This window comes from Giraffa tippelskirchi, chromosome 4 (assembly GCF_054371585.1).
Source record: "Giraffa tippelskirchi isolate mGirTip1 chromosome 4, T2T-mGirTip1v1.2.pri, whole genome shotgun sequence".
Lineage (NCBI taxonomy): Eukaryota > Metazoa > Chordata > Mammalia > Artiodactyla > Giraffidae > Giraffa > Giraffa tippelskirchi.
In genome coordinates, this window is record NC_137278.1 from 178344210 (window position 1) to 178370066 (window position 25857).

Below are 25857 nucleotides of genomic sequence, written 5' to 3' on the forward strand. Positions count from 1 at the left end.
CATTGGAAAGTTCTTATACACAATGGTAAGGATAACAAGAAGTGAAGCCTTTTTCATTTCTTCCTTAATTGGCAGCTGCTAAGTCGCTTCAGTCGTGTCCGACTCTGTGTGACCCCACAGACGGCAGCCCACCAGGCTCCGCCGTCCCTGGGATTCTCCAGGCAAGAACACTGGAGTGGGTTGCCATTTCCTTCTCCAGTGCATGAAAGTGAAAAGTGGAAGTGAAGTCGCTCAGTCGTGTCTGACTCTTCACGACCCCGTGGACTGCAGCCTTCCAGGCTCCTCCGTTCATGGGATTGCCAGCAGTAAATGAAAAATAAGGTAGCAAATATAAATGAATAGGGCTTCTCAGGTGGCTCAGCAGTAAAGAATCCACCTGCCAATGCAGGAAATGCAAGTTCAATTCCTGGGTTGGGAAGATCCCCTGGAGTAAGAAATGGCAACCCACTCCAGTATTCTTGCCTAGAAAATCCCATGGACAGAGGAGCCTGGTGGGTTATAGTCCATGGTGTCGCACAGTTGGACACGACTGAGCATGCACACACACACACAAATGCAGTAACTGCACAAGGTGAAAACGAGATATTGCTTTGCATCATCTTCAAAAACTATTATTAAACAGCACCACCAAAATATTCTTATAAAAATATTTCTACATTATAAAAATAGAACAAAATATGTGTCACTATTAGTAAAAGATATTATCTCATCTTTGTCAAATGTATTTAGACCTAAAAAAATTTATGTATTTTCCAAACTCAAATCTGCATCACTGTAAGAAATTAAGTGATCAGATCTACAAGTTTGAGAAGATATATATACACACATAAATGTCAGTTGACCTTGACAAAATTATATTTCAATCTAAAGTAAACTAAAACATACAAGTCAAGCTACTTTTAAACTTCAGAAAACATTAAAAATAAAATACTAGTTAAGCAGAAGTTTAAAATAAAAGCAACACATAAATGTCAATGACTGCCTTTTAAAAATAGAATCAACAGGGGGAAAAAAAAGTCAAACCTGCTTCATAGCTTCTACTCGCTTGTTGAGAGCTGTGGTTTGCTCAATCAAAGATTCCGCTGCATCGTCGTGATCTCTCAATCTTTCAACAAGGGCTTTAGCATCAGCAAGTGCCTTCTCAATGGTGCAACTCATTTCTGAAGGAATACATAGGATTAAAATGAAAAACAGATTCAAAAGAAAGCTGGCATATCAATCTTGTTTTAGTTCTGCTTTAACACACATTATGCTTAAGCTACATTTGTTACCGAATCGTTCACTGTCTCAGGATGAAAAACATCTAAGAGCATCTGTGGTTTTGATTCTGTTAAGATGGAACAAACGTGAAAGTGAATTTATAATATTAAAAAAATTATACACAACATAAACATATATAATTATATATTACATATATACACGTGTTTATATATACACATTTATTTATATATATATACAAAAAGTTTGAGAACAAAATCAGAATGTATTTTAAACACCCTGAATATACAGTGGGGACAAAAGTGTACATTCAATAAATACATTTTATGTTATATAGACTCCTCTATCCATAGGATTCTTCAGGCAAGAATACTGGAATGGGTTGCCATTCCCTTCTGCAGGGGATCTTCTCAACCCAGGGATCGAACCCATGTCTCCTACGGCTCCCACATTGTAGGCGGATTCTTTAGTGCACTGAAGAAGTGATGCTTTTGAACTATTACAATATTGTAAAGTAATTAGCCCCCAACTAAAATAAATAAATTTATTAAAAAAAAAAAAGATTAGGGAGGGGAATTAAGAGACAAACGACTGTGTATAGCACAAATAAGCAACAAGGATACTTTGTACAGTGTAGGGAGTATAGTCAAAATTGAATAATAACTTTAAAAAAAAAATAAATAAAAATAAAAACAGAAAAAAATGTCTTACAGTAAAAATAAATGGTTGCAACAGATGGTGAAAGAAAATAAAAAAGCAAAGTCTAGAGAAAGCTGTAAAAGATTTGAGAAAAGTTTATCTTAAGTTAACAGAACTCAGGTATGAGGACCTTGACAGTCCGAGGTCCCAACATGTAAATGACACTGTTGGGACTAATATCAGAAGAAACCTCCTTATGCTTTGTAATAACATGACATCTACAAACAATAGCTAGGTTGTGTTTCCAAATAAAATGTACTAAAGTTCTCATACAGGATGAGGTGACAGGTGATCAAATACCTATACTGTGTGTAATTCAGTAAGCTGCCCTCTCCCCTAAAGCCATGCTTTCAGAATTGTCTGGGCAAAGGAATCTGTAGATTAACTGAAACAGAGCCCTGAATCTAGATGCAATCTTTTCAGATAATCATAAATCTTTCTTCTGAAATATGAAAAAGTTAAGCTGTGTCTGAGGTTACCAACTTGACAACATGTTAGACAGGGAGATATATGGGCTTCCCTGATGGCTCAGACGGTAGAGAATCTTACCTATCCCCAGTGTTTTGCCTTTATCTTTAGTTCATTTGCTGTTTATTTGCATGTGTGGAATATCTAATTATATTTTCCTTTTCTCATGGAGATAACCAATTGTCCCATTTCCCATTTTTTGGACAGTACGTTCCTCCCCACTGAATTTTAATGCCACATCTGTTGTATGTTTTCTCAATAAATGTATGGGTATGTTTCTGAGCTCTCTATTTCTGGATCTATTTATCTATCAGTACGCTGCCTCAGCTGTTAGATTCCAACTGTTGGTAGCTTTCTGAACCTAAGGGATATAACCTTATACTGAATTTTGGCTCATTGGGATAATTGTTATCCCCGTTTTATCAATGAGCAAACAGATCCAGGACTTGAACAGAAAGGAGCTGACTGACAGCACCATGCAGCAAGGAAGGAGCCAAGCAAGTACCAGAAATAGAACTTCTGATCCCAGTCTAGGGGATGTTCATCAGCCAAGATGGACCTCCAGGGCTCTGCCTGCTTCTACCAATATAAAAACTACCATGGTCTTCTGGGTGGAAAAACAAAGCAAATTCCTTGAGGCTACTCCACCAATGAGACTTCCAAAATATTATATCAACTACATTTCAAACCAGCAGTAGAAAATAAGTGTAAGTGTAAACGAAGATGAAAAAATAACAAATTTCTAATATCTTCCCTCACAACCAGTAAGAAGCCTACCACTTACTTTAACCAGTCATCAGAGTTAATCTTTAAGACTGCTAAAAACAGAAAACAGGCCCCAAATGGAGTCACTTATGCTAAGCCCCACATCACCAAACCAAGACTTAACTTACAGTTTTGGCCTCTTCCAGAAATGGAACCTTGAGTCACTCAATCAGGAATCACTGTGAGGTCATTTGCCTGACAGACTCCTGCCATCCCCTAAAGGGAACTGACCTTGTCACATCCAACCTGCTTTTTGCTAGTATAATTTCCTTGTTCCTTTTCCTATAAAAGTGTCTCATTTTGTACAGCTCCTTGGAACTCTTTTCTGCTAGATGGGGTGCTGCCTGATTCATGAATTGTTGAACAAAGCCAAAAAAAGATTTTTAAAGTTTACTCAGTTGAATTTTATTTTTTAACAAGACCAACTAGGCTTCTTGAAACTATAATTAACATCCACTTAAAAAAACTTCTCTAGATTGCATAATGAAATACTCCTATCAAAATGAACTACATTTAAAATCTGTTTTGTAACTATAAAAACTTATTTATTCAGGGAAAGTGTTAGCTACTCAGTTGTGTCTGACTCCTTGCAACCCTATGGACTGCAGCCTGCCAGACTCCTCTGTCCATGGAATTCTCCAGGCAAGAATATTGGAGTTGGTCCATTCTCTTCTCCAGGGGATCTTCCCAACCCAGGGATCGAACCTGGGTCTCCTGCATTGCAGGCAGATTTTTTACCATCTGAGTCACCAGGAAAGCCCAATTCTATTCAGGGTAAGGGATTATAAAAAACAGGTAATTAAAAGCATACTTTTATTAGCATTTTAAACAGTGACATAAAATTTCTAAGAGTCTGTATGTTTATTTCCTGTATGTGAAACCACAGAAAAGTTTAAAATATTTTATAATATGCATTTACTTTGCCACATTTTTGGAAACCACTGTGCTTCTCTCCCTCCCCCAGTCCTCCTTTTTCGTTGGTAACTGCAGTGGGAGGAAGATTTGTTTTCCCATTCTCCGACAAGTTTTAAATTAAAAAAAAAAACTCCAATTAAAAAAAAAAAGATAGTCTCAATTTATCTATTTTTAAGTGCACGTCTTAACTAGTCATACTTAACTAGTGTACTTACTTACATCATCTTCTACAGGTTAAGTTCAGATTACAGGTAAAATTTTTTTAAAGCAGTTCCTGGTCCTACTCCCCACCCCCACCCCCATGTTAAGCACATTCTCGCCCACTCTACCAACCAAAGACATCTGCAGTCAGACTCCTGGCAGAGCCTTCAGAACATTCTGCTGCTGATAAAAGAGAAACCACCACCCACCCAAGAAACTGCCAGCTGTTTACTTTTAGACTTTGGTTAAGAAAAATTTAACGAAATTAAAATCACTCTTCTTTCTCCTTTATCCACAAATCCATTATCCTATAGCTGGAACCACAGAGAAATACTGTGACCACTGACATACCACAGATGTGTCTATAAATGTCAACAATCTAGTTTGGTTAAAAGTTTTTATTGTTCGGGCTGGTGCCTCTAAAGTTAATTTGTAGAAAATATTAACTGACAGCCATGAAGTACAAAAATAAAAGGCATAGTTATGGTTTTCTTAGAAATTTACAGAGATAAGAAAGAAAACATGTAAATTATAAATTATATATTTTATAAAGCACCTTACACACACATATCACTGTATTTGAAAGCACAAAAATTTTTCACTGTCTTTGGAAGTAATGGAATGAACACACTTAAGAGTTTTATGAAGCAGCTTTTTGAAAGGAAGAGAATTTGAAAGCAAGAACACAGGTGAAGTTTTTTTTTTTAATTACATGTTTCCTTGGAATTGTGACTAAATATAAGTTCATATACATATATGTTCAAACAGGAGTGACAATTTTAGAAGAAACTAATCTAACCTAAACCAGTTATTTCTAACCTATGGGCAAGGAATCACTGGAAGGGTGGCACTGGAAGGGTGGCACAGATGTACATGCACTAAGCATGGTCTGTAGTCTCAATATTTCTCTCATACCTATATATCCCACTATTTTTAAGAGACTGCTAATGATAAAATACAAAATCATGTAAAAGAATAATAGTTTCATGCCACAATGTACAATCTCAACTAACAGATACTAAAAATACAATTACTTGTGTGTTGCTGCTGCTGCTGCTGCTAAGTCACTTCAGTCGTGACCAACTCTGTGTGACCCCATAGACGGCAGCCCACCAGCCTCCCCCGTCCCTGGGATTCTCCAGGCAAGAATACTGGAGTGGGTGTTAGTGGTACAGAATTCCTCATACTCAAAACTGGTCAGCGTTTTTGAAACTAATATATAAGGTTCCTCTGGCTCTAAAATTCTACATTTTTCGAGGATGCTAAGGACTCCTACTCCTACGATGAATCTTCAGAACTATTATATTAGAAATGGGGCTTCCCAGGTGGCTCAGTGGTAAAGAATACACCTGCCAATGCAGGAGACTTGGGTTCAATCCCTGGGTCAGGAAGATTCCCCTGGAGTAAGAAATGGCAATCTGCTCCAGTATTCTTGCCTGGAAAATTTCAGAAACAGAGGAGACTGGGGGGCTATAGTCCACGATGCTACTAAGAGTTGGACACGACTGAACAACTAAGCACGCACACACACATTATAAATAAGTATACACATGTATATATTAATACAAATAATGCCTGCTATGTGCCAAGCACTGAATTAACTTTTGCTACAAAGATGAATAAGATGTGATTCCAGACTCAAGCTCAAATTGGTAGGAGACAAGATACTTGAATAAATAATGTTACACAGTCTAAAAAGCTTTGTAGAAATACTGTTTCAAGTGCTTTGGGAGAACAGTGGTACTATCAGCATCATCTGGGGGAGCCTGAGAAGACAATGGTCTATGAATTAGATTTTGATAGGTGGTTTTATAAAAAGGAAGAGGAAGCATTCAAGACAAATGGTACAGCACATAAAAAAGGCAGAGAGCTGTAAAAGTGCTTGGGGTGTTTGGACAAACAGCCAGCAGTCTGGCGTGAACGAATATTGAGGTACTGGCAATATAAAACAGAAAAGGTAAAAATGGATTGGGGCAGATAGTAAAAGGCGCTATGTGATATGCTTGACAAATAGGCCTTAATTCTGTCAGCGGTAAGGTTATTGAAAAAGTTTCAAGAAAGGATTGACATAAACAGATTCGTATTTCAGAATGGTAACCAGGGGAGGAGGATGGTGGGGAAATCATCTGGTTTTGAAAGAAGAAATAGCACAGTGCAGTACAAGCGGAAATACAGTCAAGGATGAGCCTTGGGTTTCTAGTGCGGACAACTGGATGGATACCAGTATTATTATCTCACATCGGATACAGAAAAAAGGTAAGACGAAAACCAAGAAAAAGGTAGGATTCGTCAGAGGGCAGTTTAAAGACAGTTGGTTATTCGCGAAGAGAACTAGGAAAAGAGTAATATTTCTTGAAGGGTGGTTTCAAGAAAGGGAATGGTTCTTACGCCCAAGAGGTAAATTGAAGCCTGAAAAGGAACCCTCTTCTATCCCTGCCGACCACCCCCACCCCGCCCCGCCAACGGTGAGCTGCCAGGTGGGTTAGGCAGGAAGAAAACAGAGAACACAGGTGTGTCCACACGGGTTAGAGCCAAGGCTTTTCATCGAACTTTCTGCACCTGAATTCCGGAAAGAGGTGCTCAGAGCTGAGGACAGGAAGTACCGCGCCCAGGAACGGACAGCCGGTAGTTCAAGAGGTGGTGCAAAAGGGGAAGGAAGCCTACGACTCCCTACGCCCGCTCGTCTCCCTGGATTGATTCCACTTACTCTGGTCTCAATCCCTCGCAGCCGTCAGCTGTGGCGGTTAGGACTCAAAGCCTCTGCCAACGGGGACCTGTGCACCCAAGGGAAAAGACTCCTCCCGCCTGTTCAGCTTCCTCAGCGAGCAGACGCAGAACCCAGGACAGGCAATGCAGGGCTGGCTGCGGGGATCCAAGGGCTCAGCCCCATCACTGGCAAGGAGAAAAATCTCCGGCGACCGCCTCCGACCAGCACGCTCAAATCGCTTTAACCTCGCGAGACTTCCTTCCTAGCGTAACGGTGGGGGGTTGGGGGACAGACCTCAGCGATTTATTTGAGGCCTCTAGCTGACATGCGCAAGAAGTAGGGGCGGGCCACTTTGCGTCCCTCCCCGCTAGTCCACACTCGGGCTTTTGCTCGGCCTCTCGCAAAGTCTCGCGATTTTGCTAGGGGAAACGGGCTGGGTGGACAGACGGAGCGGGGAGATCTAGTGGGAGGCCCTTGCGCTTAGGGGGCCGTGGCTGGTTTAGCCGGTGCTGTGGTTGGTACTACGCTGTTGGGGAGGCTCTCAGGTCGCCTGGATCAGTCTTCCTAGTGGGTGACTGAGAAAATTAGCGGGTAGAAAATCTTGAGGGTCGGAGGCATTTTTTTTCTTGGCTCCGCCCTCTTCCTGTTAGAGACCTGGGCGTCTGGCCCGCCGAGGGGGAAGGGCAGCTTGGCGGGGCTGTCGAAGACTGCTTTGCGCACGCGCCAGTCCGAGTGTGTGAGTGTTTGTGTTCACGCGCAGGCGCGCGCGCGCTCCTGCATTTAGGAAGCCTGGGAAGGACCGGTGTGCTAAGAGATGAGCGGGGAAAGCATAGTCCCCTGTCTTTGGTACCAGTCACTCCTGACTGTGCGCTGACCCTCCCCACCCAGCCAGCAGCCTTTTCCAGAGAGGCTGTGGTCCATAGCCTCTGTTCGTTTTCACTGCAGGACCAGGCACGAAAGTAAGCGAACCTCGATCCTGAGGTCTTCCCTATCCACTCACCTTGTACTTTCTACCCCCAACCTTCCAGCAGAGTGTGTCTAGGTTTCTCAAAGAAGAGTTTTGCATGAAGGGGAAATGCGTTTGAAAGCAGTAGAAGAAAATAGGTAGATTGTAAAGAGTCAGTTCGTTTTGATGAGCACTTTTGCTCTGTTTACCATGTGCTTTTCGAATGTGGATTGTCTATCCAGTATAAGATTTTCTTAGCGAAGCAAGGGAGTTCCTATAAGAAAAAGTTCTTGAAGTTCTTCCTCCCCACCAGCGTGATGGTAGCACCTAAGTTTTTCTGTTCTACATGATAAATTTACCGTGGTGTTTCGTAAGCTAAGAGGGAGAATGTGAATTTGAGGTCCTTATCCTAATGCGAAGACCAGATATGCAGTTATCTTAGGAGATGTTTGTTATGTTTTGGACTTCCCTTTGTTGTCACTCCTCTTTCCAGTTCATTCTTTCTACCCCCCTACCCTTCTTCAGAAGTCTTGAGATTTTTTTGGAGGGAAGCTTCCAAATACTGGCTTACTTAAGTTTAGGGATTTATATGTAATTGATGTCAATTAACAAGGATCATCAAAAGTGTATTTGAAGAGTACTTGTCGTTTATTATGTTTGATATTGTGTAAGGGAAACAATTCGATTATTTGTAAAAATATTTTCTTCTGACAAGTTTAAGTGCATTCCAAAAGCGAAAAATGTATGCATGGATTGCAATGTTGCCTGCCTCCGGTAGAATGACAGGTTAATATGGAGTAGCTCATCCCTTGAGTTGATAGTTACTTTCTTGTCATGACCTCATTACATCTTGTCCTTTGTTGGATAAATTTCATTGAATGCTGATTATTTATGTTCCTACCAAATCTTCTTGTGGAAAAGAGACAGTCATTAGAAATAATTTAAGAGATTAAATGTTATTATATAAGATGTTTGGCTAATATATTTTATCCTTTACAGGTTAAAACAAGATGAAGATTTTTTCTGAATCTCATAAAACAGTGTTTGTGGTGGATCACTGCCCTTACATGGCAGAGTCATGCAGACAGCATGTCGAGTTTGATATGCTGGTGAAGAATAGGACCCAAGGAATCATCCCATTGGCCCCCATATCTAAATCGTTGTGGACTTGCTCAGTAGAATCTTCCATGGAATATTGTAGAATAATGTATGACATATTTCCTTTCAAAAAGCTGGTGAGTGTGAAGTACAAGGAAAATCATAATTTGGGGGGTGTACTTAACTGCTTGTTACATTTTTTTATATATGAATTTGCTATCAATTTGAGTTACTGTTTATTTGCTACTTTAAAAATGTGATATATAGAACTCCCCTTTGGGATTAATGTGTTATGTGTATTTAATCGGGGCCAACAATAATAATAACAGCTTACAGTTACGGAGCTCTTCTTACATGTGCTTCATATTTATTAATTCCTATGACTCTCACAACAGTCCTATGAGGTAATTACTGTAATTAATGGGACAACATTCAAAGTATGTAATAACCAGAAAGGAACAGACACTGACCACTGAGAACGTCGCCAGCACAAGCAGAAGGGATGTTGGCTGAAAGGACTTTGTCAGAGTGTGTTGGTGTGTTCCATGTGAATATCAGTCTTGTTTATTACTGCCTTGTTGAAGATGCAGAAACTGATGTCAGAAGAAGCAACTGTTCTGAGTCATATAGCTAGTTAGAGGCAGAACCAGAATTCTAAGAACCAGGCTGCTTACAGTTTTAGTGAAAGTGTCCTAAACCGCTGCAGGGTTTGGCCATATTGTAAAGAAATACTCTTAAGAATGCTAAGTAGAAATTGTTTTTATCAATAAGAAGGGAAATGTAAGATTGATAAAAATTTCGAGTATGAAAATTATCTTCAGGTTTCAGAATGTCAACTGTTCTATTTAAGGGAAGTCATTTGGTTAGCCACAAGTGGATGATGTGCTTTCTGTCTCATTTGGAGCTGCCTCGGCTGGGACCTGTGGTTGTTTAGTCACCTCAGTCATGTCCAACTCTTTGCGACCCCATGGACTGTAGCCCGCCAGGCTCCTCTGTCCATGGGATTTCCCAGGCAAGAATACTGGAATGGGTAGGCTGGGACCTAGCCAGTTCATAGACTGGCATAGACAGAGGAGTAACAGAAAAGCTGAACATGGAAAGTCTAATATCTATTACACATTCAGATGTATTCTAAATTAAATATAAATTGCTTTTAGTCCTTCTGTAAATTGTGTATCATGTAGGATAAAAAAGAAAGTGTATATGAGAGGAAGCATAATGTAGTGGTTGAGGGCATAGGTTTCGGTTCAAATTCTGACGTCATTAAGCAACCAGCAGTGTGACCTTGATCTTTTTGCTTCATCTCTTCAAGCCTCAGTTTCTTCCCTAGTCAGCATAACACCTCCTTCCTATGATTGTTGTAAGATTTCATCGCAGTAATGTGAGTAAAGGGGCCAGTAAGACATGTTCCTGTCAGATAAGCCTCAGGAGAAAAGGCTACTTATCAAACTTACTGGGGAATCAAAACTAGTATTTCACAGATAATAAGAAAAAAGATCGTGAATTAGACTGTACAGTTCAGTGAAAAATAAATAATCTCACCCTCCTCCCAAAAGAGAACACTGCCATATTCTGATGTATTTTCTATTATGTCCTTACTGTCATCATCTTACCTGATAGTATTTTTTCGTTTGCATTTTCCTTTAAAATTTAGAATGAAGTCCAAATCCATTCTTCTGGTCTCCACTGCCTTATGTGATATGACTCCGGCATAATTTTCTGGCCTTATGAGAGTGCACAGAGGCTTTTGCATTTGCAGTTTGCTGTACCTCGTATTCTCTACCCCCATCTCTTACCCTGCTGGTTTCTTTTGGTCATTTTGGATCCCCCTCAATTGCCACTTCTATAGAGAGCCCTATTCTGATCAACTGATCTAAAAAAGCTAAACAATTTCTTTTTCATAGCATTTATCACTCTCTGAAATCATCTTGTTCATTTATTTTTGTTTGTATTCTTCCTGCACTGCCCTGTATCTTTCTACATCCGAGAACCCCTGACGTTCCCCACTTTGTGAGGGGCAGAACTGTTTTCCTGGTACTGGGTGTTCTGTGTATGTATGAATGAATCAGTCAAACCAGCGCTAGAGACTGCACTTCCAGTTGTGTTTGTATTACATATATTAAAAGATACTTATAATGAAATAAATATTTTAAATATGACGTAATTGAGTGGAATTGAAGTTGAATACTAATTATTTCTTTGAACTCTATTAGGTGAATTTCATTGTAAGTGACTCTGGAGCACATGTTTTAAATTCTTGGACTCAAGAAGACCAAAATTTGCAGGAGGTATGCTTAGGTTTCTTTTGTTTTTTGCTTAGGTTTTGAGTTGTGGCCATTTTTGAAAATATCTGAATACAGTAATACTCCCTTAAAAAATAATTTTTTTTACTGTTGTAGTGTTTGCATGTAGGTTTAAAACACCAACTAACACGAAAAGAAAAACAGCTATCTACCTTCCAGTCTTTCCCCACTTCCTAGAAGCAAGCTTTCAACTCTCTAGCTCATCTAGTATTTACTTCCATATTTCTGAATAACATTTTTACTGCTATTTATAGAGTTCCTAATTTAAATCTTATTTATCATTATTGTCAGTGAAGATTTACCTTTTATACTTTCTCTTGCATATGCCACTATGACTGCCTACTTCCCTTCCCCGATTTTCTCAGTACTGTTATATCAGAAGTTTTGGTTAATTCAAAATTCCATGTTTACATTATGTCTACATAAAGGTTTAACCCTTCTAAGCCAAGTAGTGTATGTGATTGTTTCACTTTGTTTGTGTTTTGTTTAAGCTTTTATTAAAATATAGTTGATTTACAGCTCTGTATAAGTTTAAGATGTACAGCACAATGATTTGACTTCTGTATTATTTCCTTTCTTGTACAATTTTTTTATGTCTTCCTGGAATTTGTATTTATTTTTTTCGCTTTTAATGTACTTAGTTTTCTGAGAATATATTGCTGTTTTCCTCATGTCTCTACAAAAAAATCTCAATATTTTATTATTGGTGAATTAGAAATTAGGCAGTTTGATTTTTTTTTTTCCCTTGAAAACCTTCCCGGAGCTCACTCTTGGGCTGCAGATTGAACTGGCTGCGTTCTAGGCCTGGTGCCCTGCTGTCATCCTCCTCGCTCCCTGCCTTTCAGTTCCCAATTTTTTTCCTCTTTTTTATTTTTTTTTTGTGTGTATAATCTCTTGTTTGGGGAGGATATATCCTCCAGAATTTCTGTAATTTACCTTACAGTTTATTCCTACTAAAGGTATAAAAATTTAAGTTTGGAAATAATTTTTTCTTCAAAATTCTGAGGAACTTACTCAACTGTTACATAGCTTCCAGTCTTGTCGAGAAGTCAAATATTTTTTCCTTTGTAAAATGGAAATATTTCTTTGTAACATTTTAGAATATTTTCTTTCCTCCTTTATGTTCTGAAATTTCCCAATTATTTGCCCTAGTGTTGGTCTTTTGTCATTCATTGAGCTAGGGCTTATATTCTTCCAGGGAAATTTCCCTGTACTGTTTCTTTGATAATGTTCTTGTCTTTGTGTTCTACATCTTTCGGGAATCCCTATGAGTGGGAAATTGGACTTGCTGAATTAATTTCCTTATTCTTTTTCTCATTGGTCCTCATTGTTCTTTCTGAGCCTTTTACCTATTTCCGTTTAACCCTTATATGGAACTTTTTATTTGATCATATCTTTAATTTCCAAGAACTTTTACTTATGCTTTAATTATGTACATGTTTGTCATTTTTCTTCTCTTGTTTTATGGGTGTAATTTTTCAATCTCAAGATACTATAATTTATTTGATGTTTTCTTTTGATCTCTTGTGTTTTCAGTGTTCTTTTCATGTTGAGGCTTTTCTTAAATGCCTGCTGATACTTGGGTATACAATCTTGTTTAAAAGAAAGGCACTGAACAGCAGGTGAGAAGATCTGCATCTTACGAAGTAGGTATTGCTGACTGGTCTTTGTCATAGTTATCTGATTGTTCTCCCTGGGAGACCTCTGGATGTCAGAAGGAACAGATCACCTCTCTGGGACCACTCAGGCTCTCCAGGGAAGACCTTCCACTTTTCTACCTCTATGCTGTAAACCTGGTTATCAGCCTTCTGGGAACCAGGGGAGAGGGTAGATGAAATATTGAACTTTCACTCAACCTTTCTGGTTTTGGTCTAGTATTGTGCTGTCCAATGTACTAGCCATATGTAGCTACTATTAGCTATTAAGTAGCTACTATTTAAAATTAAATTAACTGGAAAAGACCTTGATCCTGGGAAAAACTGAGGGCAAAAGGAGAAGAGGGTGACAGAGGATGCGATGGTTGGATGACATCACTGACTCAGTGGACATGGATTTGAGCAAACTCAGGGAGATAGTGAAGGACAGAGGAGCCTGGTGGGCTGCAGGTCATGGAGTCGCAAAGAGTTGGACGTGACTTAGTGACTGAACAAAATTAAATGCAGTTAAAAAGTTCAGTTTCTTTGTAGTACTAGCCATGTTTCAGATGCTCAAATAAACTACGTGTGGATAGTGGCTACTGTACAGCATAGATATAGAACATTTCCATCATCACAGAAATAGAACATTTCCATCACCACAGAAAATTCTTTTGGGCAGCACTGGTCTAGTGTCTTACCCTTACATTCTGCTGTGCTTGGTGAAATCCATGTTTGGTAACTTTCTGGTTCAGTTCCTCCAAGGGAAGTGATTCTGTGTCTGGGGAGAGGTGGTCACTTGCATGGGTAGGGTGTAAGTTGGGGAGTCAAGTTGTACCTTATACTGACTTCAACTCATTCACAGTTTTCAGTATCTTGCTCACTCTTGCTTTGTGTGGTACTTGATGCCTCAGCTCCTGAACTTCTCTTAGATTCTGAAAAGCCTATCCTCTTGCTTTTTCCCCTATAGGCTCTTAGATTCAGCTAATTCAGTGTTGCTAAGTTGATTACCGGTCCTCTATCCAGTTTCACACATTCTTGCTGACATCTCTTGTTTATTCTCTTGTCTGCTCCTCCATTCTCTTTATCTTTGTGAGTTTATTGGGGTTCCCCCCTCTGCCCCCCTGCCTTTGGTGTTTGCTTTTTAAAATTAAATTCCTTTACTACAGTTTTAGTGGAGTTTTAGGAGGAAGCAGAAATAAACCCATGCTCAATACATCAAGTTTATGCTTTTTAAATATGTGTCTAAGGATACTGAGTTTATGGTAGATTGCATCTTTGCTGTTGTTTAGTTGGATAGCAGACTTCAGTCTACAAATTTCTTCACTGATGAATATGAGCAAGAGAGCAGGCATTAGTGAAATATTTCAATACATTATTTTGAACTATTTCATGTTAAAAATTCTCTGTTAATGGATATCCTTTAATGAAAATCGCTCAGTCGTGTCCAACTCTTTGCGACCCCATGGAGTATACAGTCCATGGAATTCTCCAGGCCAGAATACTGGAGTGGGTGACTATTTCCTTCTCCAGGGTATCTTCCCAACACAAGGATCAAACCCAGGTCTCCCACATTGCAGGCAGATTCTTTATTAGCTAAGCCACCAGGGAAGCCCTTAATGGAAATAATCCCATCCAAATGGGGGTTTTAAATTGAATACTTCTAAGAAAATGTGTTTATCACAGTGTTTGGTCTTAAAATATTGTGATTAACATAATATATAAACATTTCTAATCTTCTTTTGAGGTAACTCATTGAAGATGGCAGGTGGGTAGGAGGGCTGTTTTTTGGCTTGTCTTTGCATTTATATCACTCCAGAATGATCTTTATTCTTTCATTGCTTGAAAAAAATATTAAAGATTCCATTCATTCCCCCTGTACAATCTCTTAGAAATAGCGTGTATTCTGTTTTGTTCTTTCAAGAGGTACTGTGAAAGAAGCCTGAGGCTTCTCTAGTTGTATATGAATAAAAATAAGTACAAATTTGTATAGATTTTCCTTACTGCACCTTTGCAGTTCAGTAAAAGGTATACATTTGATATGGTAGATATACTGATGATATGAGAATTATTGTACTACTTCCTTCTGCTTTTTTTAAAATTAGTTTATTTATCTATTTTTTAACTTTACAATATAGTATTTGTTTTGCCATACACTGACATGAATCCACCATGGGTGTACATGTTTTCTCCTTACAGAACCCCCCTCCCACCTCCCTTCCCATCCCATCCCTCTGGGTCATCCTGGTGCTCCAGCCCCGAGCGCCCTGTATCATGCATCGAACTCCTTCTGCTTTCTGAAGGTGAAGAAATATTATATCACACTGTATCACAAGAGTTGCTTTTAGATTATGAACTGAAGGGGAACTAATTGTGAATGCAACCATATAGCAAAGCATTGATGTTTAGGATGATACAAAGTAATTGACATTTTGTAAAAATTATGTATCATCATCTCCATGTTGACACATTTTATGTTTAGCTTTAATTATCCATGTTACACCTTTCTCTAGTTTTTTTGAATAATAAAGAGAAACAATTGAAGTAGATTGAATGAAGAATGTTTAGGCTGGAAGGATTGTAGACATTTTTTGCTTTGGCTGTTTCTTCATGCTGGTGAAGGAGCTGAAGCCCAGGGGGCCAGAGGTAGTTTGACTTTCATGCTTAGATCCAGGGCTTCTTCTCTTACATCTCATAATGCTATGCTCTCTTTACATGGTAGATCTTATTAAAAAAAATTGTCCAATTTTAAGAGTCTTGTTTTTGTTAGCTAAATTTAAGTAAAGTCTACGAGTATCATACTGATGTGGGGCAGGTTCTATTGGTTTCACTTTCAGATTAGGTTAAAGGACTAGGAGAGATTGACCAGGATCACACGGTATTAAAAGGCACAGCCAGAATTTCAGCCCATATTTATCTGACTCCAGAAGGTAAACTTTCTTTCTGCTGCTTTCCCATGACCACAGCACCCCTCTCCTAAAAAGCAGTTTCTCCTATGAACCAGGAACTTTTATAGTGATGTGTACACAGTGATTTTTCTTTTTTGATTATTGTTTATGAGTAGGTAATATCTATGTAGTTTAAAAATAAAATTTGCATATATATTGGCCTGTGTACATATGTACATACATGTGTGTGTAAATAAAAGCTAAGCCTTGAAGAATTTCCCACTTGTCCCCTGCTTCAGTTAGTGGTGTACTAGAGCCTGCTTATACCAGCTTGAGAGAGCTGAGTGTGTGAATTCCATCTCACCTTTGCACTCAGTGAAAGATTGAAATAAGCTATCATGGGAGTTTTTAACTATAGGTACTGGCAAATACTACATATTAGGAATTTTTTTTGTTAAGAGAACTGGTTTACCGGCACATCACCGTTTATCCCCGTCATTATTAGTTTTTAACTGGACCTTCGAATGTATCTTTCTCCATACATAGAACAAAGTCCTCACTCTCTTTTAAAGATTGTTTTAACTATTCTGGATCCTTGCAGTTCCATATGAACTTTCAGATCTGCTTATCAGTTTCTAGAAAAGTCAGCTGGAATTCTGACAGGGCATATGTTTAATCCTAGTTCAGTTTGGGTAGTATTGTCATCTTAACAATAGGAAATCTTCCAATCCATGAACATAGGGTGTTTTCTATTCATTTAGATCTTTGATTTATTTCAACAATATTTCATAGTTCTCAGAGTATAAAATTTGCATTTCCTTTGTTAAATTATTCCTAAGCATTTTATTCTTTTTGGTGCTATTGTAAATGGAATTATTTGCTTAATTTCACTTTTGAATTTTTCTTTGCAAGTGCATAGCAGTGCAATTGGTTTTTGTCTTTTGATCATGTACTTGCAACCTTGCTGAGTTTTATTATTTTTAGAAAATTTCTAATGGATTCCTTAGAATTTTCTACATGCATGATTATGTTATCTGCAACATAGAGATAGTTGTACTTCTTCCTTTCCAATCTGAATTCCTTTTGCATCTTTTTCTTTCCTAATTGCCCAGGAGAGAACCTCTAGTACACTGCTAAATAGAAATGGTGACAGTGGATATCCTTCTGTTTCTAATCTTAGAGGGAATGCATCTGTTAAGCATGATATTATGTAAAGGTTTTTCGTAGATGCCTTTTATCTGCTTGAGAAGGTTCCCTTCTGTTTCTAGTTTGTTAACTGTTTTTATCATGAAAAGATTTTATTCTGTTTTTTTACCTTGGCTCATTTAATCCTCTCTCAACCCTTGAAAGGATTTTAGATTTTTGTCAAATGCTTTTTCTGGAGCTGATCATGTGATTTTTAAAAAATTCTATTGATAGCATTTGCATTAATTAATTTTTGGATGTTAAATCAACTTTGCATTCCTGGGATAAGTCCCACTTGGTCATGGTATATATTCTTTTGAAATGTTGCTGGATTCAATTTGCTAGTATGTTGTTGAAGACACTTGTGTCCATATTTATAACATACATTGGTCTATAGTTTCCATTTCTTGTGATGCCTTTGTCTGACTTGTGCTTATTCTTGTCAACATAATTGTTTCCCCTTTTACTTAGCTGATGGCAGCATTAGCTGCTGTTGGGCCTCCTAATCCACGGGCAGACCCAGAATGCTGCAGTATTCTGCATGGTCTCGTTGCAGCAGTGGAAACCCTCTGTAAAATTACTGAATACCAACATGAGGCTCGTACTCTGCTAATGGAGAATGCAGAACGTGTTGGAAATAGAGGACGAATAATTTGTATTACTAATGCAAAAAGGTGAGACATTAATCACAGTAATTCCTACTGAGGAATTTTTCACGTCCTAGTGTGGTTTTTATTTAAAAAAAGTAGAGGCAACATGTTAGCATGTAAGCATATCACATGTGGCCTTTCTAATATCAAAGTTGTGTTCCCAGTTCTAAAATATCCAGTTCACCTCAGTGAAACTGTTTTAAATTGTTATCATGTAGGTCAGTTTGACTTTTTTCCCTCACTAGTTTTTCATTTAGTTGGTTGTTTGGTATTGTGAATGAGCATGCTACAGACAATCCTTATTGCAATAATTAAAGTGCCTCTAACACGATACCACAGCTGAATAGTGTGTTTTTTTCTCTTATTGTTTATTTAACTTGGTTATGTCTTTTTTATCCCATAGTGATAGTCATGTGCGAATGCTTGAGGACTGTGTCCAAGAAACAATTCATGAGCATAACAAACTTGCTGCAAATTCAGATCAGTGAGTAAAATCCATAAATGTAACAAATATTCCATTTTTATAGTCCTGTTTATTTCATTATAATTATTCCAGTAATTTAATTAATAATTGGTAGCATTCCCTTGAATTCTCTACTGGCTCTACAAATTAGTCAAAACGTGTGTTTGATCAGAAACTTCTTGTCCCATTTTCCCTTTCACTTTAAAATTTTACTTTTTGCTCACAGGAAAGGTGACCAGAAGGATAACATAATAAATATATTTATAATGCATATTTTTAATGGCTAAATCTCATACTCTGTTACAAGTCTGTAAAATGCCAAATCAAAACATTACATTAATTACATTGTATGAATTTTTTAAAAAGAAAAAAGCTACTAAAGACATGTTTGGGACAATTGTAGTGTGGAGTATATGTTAGATTGAGCTACTATTAAATTTCTAGATGGAGTACTGGTATTATTGTTAACAAGTAGGATTATTCTCACTAGGAGAAGGAAGCATGCTGAGGTATGTAGGAGTGAAGTATCATTGCCTTTGCAACTTACTCTTAAATGACTTAGTAAAAAAAAGAAACAGTGTACATCTATTTAGTCATTTATAGTGGAAATGAATGTAACTAACAGTGAATATAGGTTAAGGATATATGGGTGTTCATTGAATAGTTCCTTTTAATTTTTCTGTAGGTTTGGAAATTTTAAAGTGAAAAGTTGGCTCACAGATATAGAGAACAAACTAGTAGTTAGCAGTGGAAAGAGGGAAGGGTGGAGGGGCAAGTTAGGGGTAAGGATTAAGAGGTACAAACTACTGTATATAAATAACTAAGCTACAAGGATATATTGTACAACATGGGGAATATAGCCAATATTTTGTACTAACTATAAATGGAGTATAATTTTTAAAAATTGTGAATCACTGTGTTGTAAACCTGCAACTTTTATTGTACATCAGCTGGACCTCAATTTAAAAAATTAAATAAAATAAACTGGAGGGGCAAAAAATCAGATAAAAAGTTGGGGTAACTTTTTAGTATTACAAATCCTGTATTCTTGGAAATAACCAATTATAGGTAATATGCTTGCCTGATTTTGTCCTTAAAAACGCTAGTAGGTATGTGTATGTTCTCAGTTGTGGCCAACTCCATGTACTGTAGCCTGTCAAGCTCCTCGGAAGGTGGAATTTTCAAGGCAAGAATAGTGGAAAGGGTTGCCATTTAAATACTAGTAAAAGGGAAATTAATACACAATATATTCATTTTTATACGTGGCAGTTATCTTTTGAAAATTATACCAGAATATAAGAATTTTTCCTTTATTGTATCCTTCAAACACACAGAAAATGATCATTTTTGCATTTGAATTAAATTCATAAAAATTATTCATTAAATGTTTGTACAAGGATAGCAATTATACAATCTTTCTGAATATTTAGCTTTTATGTTAACTGTACTAATCTGATTTGTACACTGTTTTAGTATATTAAATGTTTTATGGTTTACCTGCCTGAATTCTTTCCATAGTATGTGTTATCTTTTAAGTGAAAAGTTTCTCTTTTAAGTCTCATGCAGATTCAGAAATGTGAGCTAGTCTTGATTCACACCTACCCAGTTGGTGAAGACAGCCTTGTATCTGATCGTCCTAAGAAAGAGGTAAGTAGAGGTCATGAAAGAAGAGGTCATTGTTAGTTATTAATGATAAATACAAGTTTTAGCATAAGAATAGTCAGATTGCCAACATTTTCTGCTAAGAAAATTTAGAGTTTTGTTGAAATCTACCTGTATGGCAAAATACCTGGATTGGTTCTTTATTTTAATATTGTAGATTTTGAAAGTATTTTCTGTTTTGCTTGCCTCTTGATGTTTATTTCAAATAACTTCTGTTTTTTTCTTTAGCATTATTTATTATAAACATCTAAAGTATTAATGAATTTTTTTTTATAACTGGTTGGTTTTTTTAGGTTATCTCTGTCATGTGTTTTAGGTGATTTCCAGTGTACACCCATTTTTTTGTTAGCTTTTTTGTGACTGTTGATAACATGACAGTATATTGGCTTTACTTTATGATAAGGAAACAATTTACTTACAATAAATATTACCCTGAAACGAATAAAATATTGTTACCTTGTTATAAGTGACTTTTGGCTGCCTTGTTACATTTATTGGTGACAAAATATGACATTTGTAGTGATTTTCATTCTATGTAATGAGTAGTGTTATCTGCAGAGGTTAGTCTTCTTCACAAAATTAATTATTCTACAATATTTCTGTGGGTCACCTCAAATCAATTTTACATATAGATAAATAGAAGTAAAACTTATAAATTAAAATATATATTTAAATCAAAGATTATTCTACTCTGAGTTTCAAGAGGAAAGAGATTTTTACCTGTTCACTGCTGTATCCTCCAATAACTCACAATTTCTGGCAATCAATATAGTAAGTTCTCCTTACCTATCTGTTGACTGAATGAATGAATAAAAATGTATTACTAAGATAATGATTATGAATAACTTATGGATCTTTTGTTCCCTATCTCAGAAGTTTAAAAGTACTTAATTTTTATGGGTTGAAGTAAAATATTTAGCCCTAAGTTACAATGTATTAATGTTTTGTGGGTTATTTTTTTTTCATACTTCTCTATAGTTGTCCCCCGTTTTAACCAGTGAAGTTCATAGTGTTCGTGCAGGACGGCATCTTGCTACCAAATTAAATATTTTAGTACAGCAGCATTTCGACTTGGCTTCAACTACTATTACTAATATTCCAATGAAGGTAGGCAGTTCTTCTTCTTGCTACTTTGAAAACTCTGCTTTGCTTTTTAAGTATTTGCTTGATATGAATAATTTGTTTTAATGAACCTTAATTCTTTCTCCCCATATCATATTTTCTGTTTTGCTAGCCCACATTCAGTGTCTTTGACCAGGTTAGTATATAATGAAAAGCAACATGAAAGGATCACAGAAGAAAATGCAATGTTTTTTTCCTAATTTGAACCTTCTATATCAGCTTTTTTGTTTTTAATTTTGTTCTCATTATTTTCATCAAAATATAATTTTCATCTGAAATGATTACTTTTTCTGTGATTCTTTTCCTGACAGTTGTTATTAGATTTAACTCACTTCGTGTGTTCTAGTAGATCTTGTTTCCTTTATTTTTGTTCTTCCCTACCCAGTATAAAGGTGTTTGTAACTGATGGATCTAACTAGGGGAAAAAAGTTTATAATTTTAAACAAGTTTATTATTCTAGTTGAAAAACTACCATATGAGTCTTATGATTTTACTAAAGGATTTTCTTAGGAATCTGTTACTAACTTGTCATTTTCATTACGGGCTTCCCTGATGACTCAGTGGTCAAGATTCTGCCTGCCAATGCAGGAGATGTGGGTTCAGTCCCTGGGTCAGGAGGATCCCCTGGAGAAGGAAATGACAACCCACTCCAGTATTCTTACCTGGGAGATCCCATGGACAGAGGAGCCTGGAGCATTACAGTCCATGGGGTCACAAAAGAGTCAGACACAACTTAGTGACTAAACAACAACAGCAACAGCATTTTCATTATATTACTTAGTTGTCTAAGACCAGTACAATGCCTGACCTATAGAAAGCTTCACATGAATTTTTACTGAATGGAGTTAAGTTTAATTGTATTGTTTATGTCTGCAAACATAAAGTAGCCACTATATCTAAACATTTAAATTCATTTCTTATAAGTCCAGTTGTATTTTTTTGCACATTAAAAAAATTAATTTGCATGAGAAATGTAATCTTTTCATTATTAATTCCTTCCTTATACCAGTGGCTGGCTCTTCAGTGGAAATTATAGCCTTAACCAATAGATGACTTTGGGTGAGGAAGCAATTAAGAAGTAAAATAGCATAGTAGATGTACTTTATATAATTTCATGAGTTGTAAGCATAATCCTCTGAGGGTGATAGATACATTACTTTTTAAATTTGACCATATTTGTGTGCTACTGGTGTGACTCCTCAATCTCTGTCTCTTTCTTGTAAATAGATAATACTAACGTTTCTATTTACTGGTTAGTGAAAACAAGTTGCTCAACTTGTTTATTAGTCTATATTTGCTATTTTATATAATTGGTGCTTGTTAATTTACTATAGGAATTTAAAGATGCTATTTCCTCCTTTAAACAACTATTGTACAATTAGCAAAGTATTTGAGTTACATCATATTTGTGTATAAAAAAGTATTGGCAGGACAATGCATTCAGAGTAAAAAAATATCTAAATTTCTAGATTAGTCATCTACATTAATTCTGACATAAAAACCATTACTTTATTGCTGAAATGTAGCCAGTAATTTTTTTCATATAGTTTGTATTGAATTGGAAAATTATTGCATTTTTAAATAGATTAATTACTGAGCACATTGTCCCATTATTATAGCTAATTTCTGTTGAATATGTTTGATCTCACTTTAAGCAAAATGAATAATTAATTACATCATTATTTTAAAATCAAAGCCAAATTATTTTTAATTTTGCTTTAAGGAAGAACAACATGCTAACACATCTGCCAATTATGATGTGGAGCTGCTTCATCACAAAGATGCACATGTAGATTTCCTGAAAAGTGGTAAGTAAGAGACTTTGGAATGGAGAAGGCGATGGCATCCCACTCCAGTACTCTTGCCTGGAAAATCCCATGGATGGAGGAGCCTGGCAGGCTGCAGTCCATGGGGTCATGAAGAGTCGGACACGACTGAAGCGATTTAGCAGCAGCAGCAAGAGACTTTGGAAAGTATTATTTTATAAGATCTAACATAGGAAAACATACTAACAGCTTTGAGAAGTTCTTGAGTAACTAACTCGATGACTTTAGTTCATCCCTTTGCAAACTTATCTGACAGTGTCACCCATTAATGGCCATGGAACCTAGTGTTCTATTGAATATACTTTGGGAAAGATGAGGCTAATGGAACAAATACAGGTATACCTTGTTTTATCATGCTTTGCTTTAACAGGTGTAGCTTTTTTTTTTAAATTGAATGTTTGTGGTAACGGGTTGAACAAATCTATTGGTGTCATTTTTTAATAGCACTTGCTCGCTTCATGTCTCTATGTCACATTATGATGATTCTCACAATATTTCAAACTTTTTCATCATCATTATATTTGTTATGGTGACCTGTGATCGATGATCTTTGATGTTGCTATTGTAATTGTTTTGGGGTGCCACAAACTGTACCCATATAAGACAGAGAATTTACCCATAAATGTTGTGTGTGTTCTGACTGCTCCACAAACTGGTTCCCTGTCTCTTTCCCTCTTCTTGGGCCACCTTATTCCCTGAGACACAAAAATACTGATATTATTAGATTAGATAATCTCCAAGTCCATCCATGTTGCTGCAAATGGTGTTATTTCATTCTTGTTAATGGCCGAGTAATACTCCTTGGTATGTATGTACCATACCTTCTTTATCCATTCATCTTCACTGGACATTTAGGTTCTTCTATGTCTTGACTGTTGTAAACAGTGCTGCAGTGAAAATTGGGCTGCATATATCTTTCCGAATTAGTTTTCTCTAGGTATATGCCCAAGAGTGGGCTTGCTGGATCATATAGTAGCTCTGTTTTTAGTTTTTTAAAGAACCTTGGTACTGTTCTCCATAATGGCTGTGTTTATTTACATTCTCATCAACAATGTAAGAGGGTTCCCTTTTCTTGTCAACCTCACCAACATTTATTGTTTGCAGATTTTTTTAATTATGGCCATTCTGATACCTCATTGTAGTTTTGATTTGCATTTCTCTAATAATTAGCAATATTGAGCACCTTTTCATGTGCCTCTTGGCCATGTGTATATCGTCTTTGGAGAAATGTCTCTTTAGGTCTTTTGACCATTTTTTGATTGGATTGTTTTTTTGATATTGAGTTGCATGAGCTGTTTGTAAATTTTGGAGACTAATCCCTTGTCCATCGCACATTTTCAAATATTTTTTCCCATTCTGTGGGTCATTTTGTTTATGATTTCCTTTGCCGTGAAAAAGCTTTTGAGTTTAATTATGTCCCATTTGTTTATTTTTGTTTTAATTTTCGTTACCTGGACATCTCTCACTTTTAAATCAAAAGCTCAAAATGATTAAGCTTAGTGAGGAAGGCATGTTGAGAGCCAAAATAGGCTGAAAGTGAGGCCTCTTGTGCCAAACAGTTAGCCAAGTTGTGAATGCAAAGGAAAAGTTCTTGAAGTTAAAAGTGCTACTTCAGTGAACAGAAAAATGGTAAGAAAGTGAAACAGCCTTATTGCTGACATGGAGAAGGTTACAGTGGTCTAGATAGGTTAGACTAGCCACAATATTCCCTAAAGCCAAAGCCTGATCAGAGCAAGGCCTTCACTCTCTTCAATTTGTGAAGGCTGAAAGAGATGAGGAAGATACAGAAGAAAAGTTTGAAGCTAGCAGAGGCTGGTTCTTGAGATTTAAGCAAAGAAACTCTGTCTATAACATACAAATGCAAGGTGAAGCAGCAACTACTGATGTAGAAGCTGCAGCAAGTTGTTCAGAAGATAGAGCTCAATAATCACTGAAGTCAGCTACACTAAACAACAGATTTGCAGTGTATATTATACAGCCTTCTATTGGAATAAAATGCCATCTAGGACTCTCATGGCTAGAGAGAAGTCAGTGTCTGACTTCAAAGCTTCAGAGGAAAGGCAGACACTTTTATTAGGGAAACTAATGCAGCTGGTGACTTGAAGTTTAAGGCAGTGCTAATTTACCATTCTGAAAATCCTAGGGCCCTTAGGAATTATGCTAAATCTACTCCACCTGTGTTCTATCAGCATAACAACAAAGCCTGGATAATAGCACATCTGTTGACACCATGGTTTACTGATTCTAAGTAACAACAGGGTCTACTGATTTTAAGCCCACAGTTGAAACCTGCTGCTCAGAGAAATGGGTTTCTTTTAAAACGTTACTGCTCGTTGCACAGTACATCAGATCTCTCAAGAGCTCTGATGGAGACATACAGTGAAATTAATGTTTTCATGCCTGCTAACACAACATCCATTCTGCAGCACCTGGATGAAGGAGTAATTTTGACTTTCAAGCCTTGTGTTTAGTCACTCAGTCGTGTCTGACTCTTTTCAACCCTATGGACTGTAGCCCACGAGGCTCGTCTGTCCCTGGGATTTTTCCAGGCAAGAATACTGGAGTGGGTTACCATTTCCTCCTCTAGGGGACCTTCCTGACACAGGGATCAAACCCACATCTCCTGCCTGCCTCTCCTACACTGGCAGGTGAATTCTTTACCACTTGAGCCATGTGGGAAGCCCTTCAAGCCTTACTATTTAAGAAATATATTTTGTAGAACTATAATTGCCTTTGATAGTGATTCCTCTGATTGAGCTTGGCTAAAAATGTTGAAAACCTTCTGGAAAAGATTTACCATTCTATATGTTGTTAAGACCATTTATTGTTTGTGGGAAGAGGTCAAAATATCAACTTAACAGGAGTTTGGGAGAAGTTGATTCCAACCCTCTTGGATGACTTTGAGAAGTTTAAGACTTCAGTGTTGTCATTATTTTAACATCTGTTTACTCAACTCCATTAAGGCAAAAAATGTTCATTTTATATCTCATATATTTAACTTATAGACTCCTCATTTTATGTTTTTTTCTAATAAATTTATTGGGATTCAGAACAATGAGTTAACGTATTTTAGATTCCTGAAGGTTTAGTTACATAACCATATTATT

General features: G+C 37.0%; 2 protein-coding genes across 10 annotated transcripts in view; one reads left to right on the plus strand and one right to left on the minus strand.

Annotated features, from left to right (window-relative positions):
- FGFR1OP2 (FGFR1 oncogene partner 2) overlaps positions 1–7210 on the minus strand; it is a 38743-nt gene extending 31533 nt beyond the window's left edge. For 4 of the 7 annotated variants that reach the window (XM_081483704.1, XM_081483702.1, XM_081483700.1 and 1 more), the window contains exons 1-2: positions 6974–7210; positions 1024–1160 (exon numbers count right to left, since the gene is read on the minus strand). In XM_081483704.1, coding sequence (XP_081339830.1) covers positions 1024–1158 — 135 coding nt within the window. In that variant the 5' untranslated portion in view covers positions 1159–1160; positions 6974–7210. Of the gene's footprint in view, positions 1–1023; positions 1161–6969 lie in introns of all 7 variants that reach the window. The other 3 variants (XM_081483705.1, XM_081483703.1, XM_081483701.1) reach the window with 1 other exon arrangement.
- A 175-nt stretch (positions 7211–7385) lies between these two features.
- The window catches only part of INTS13 (integrator complex subunit 13), a 28235-nt gene continuing 9763 nt past the window's right edge, over positions 7386–25857 (plus strand). For 2 of the 3 annotated variants that reach the window (XM_081483694.1, XM_081483696.1), the window contains exons 1-8: positions 7386–7932; positions 8919–9154; positions 11231–11305; positions 17499–17701; positions 18081–18161; positions 19697–19787; positions 20781–20909; positions 22648–22732. In XM_081483694.1, the coding sequence (XP_081339820.1) occupies positions 8930–9154; positions 11231–11305; positions 17499–17701; positions 18081–18161; positions 19697–19787; positions 20781–20909; positions 22648–22732 (889 nt within the window). In that variant the 5' untranslated portion in view covers positions 7386–7932; positions 8919–8929. The remainder of the gene's footprint in view (positions 7933–8918; positions 9155–11230; positions 11306–17498; positions 17702–18080; positions 18162–19696; positions 19788–20780; positions 20910–22647; positions 22733–25857) is intronic. The other variant, XM_081483695.1, reaches the window with a different exon arrangement.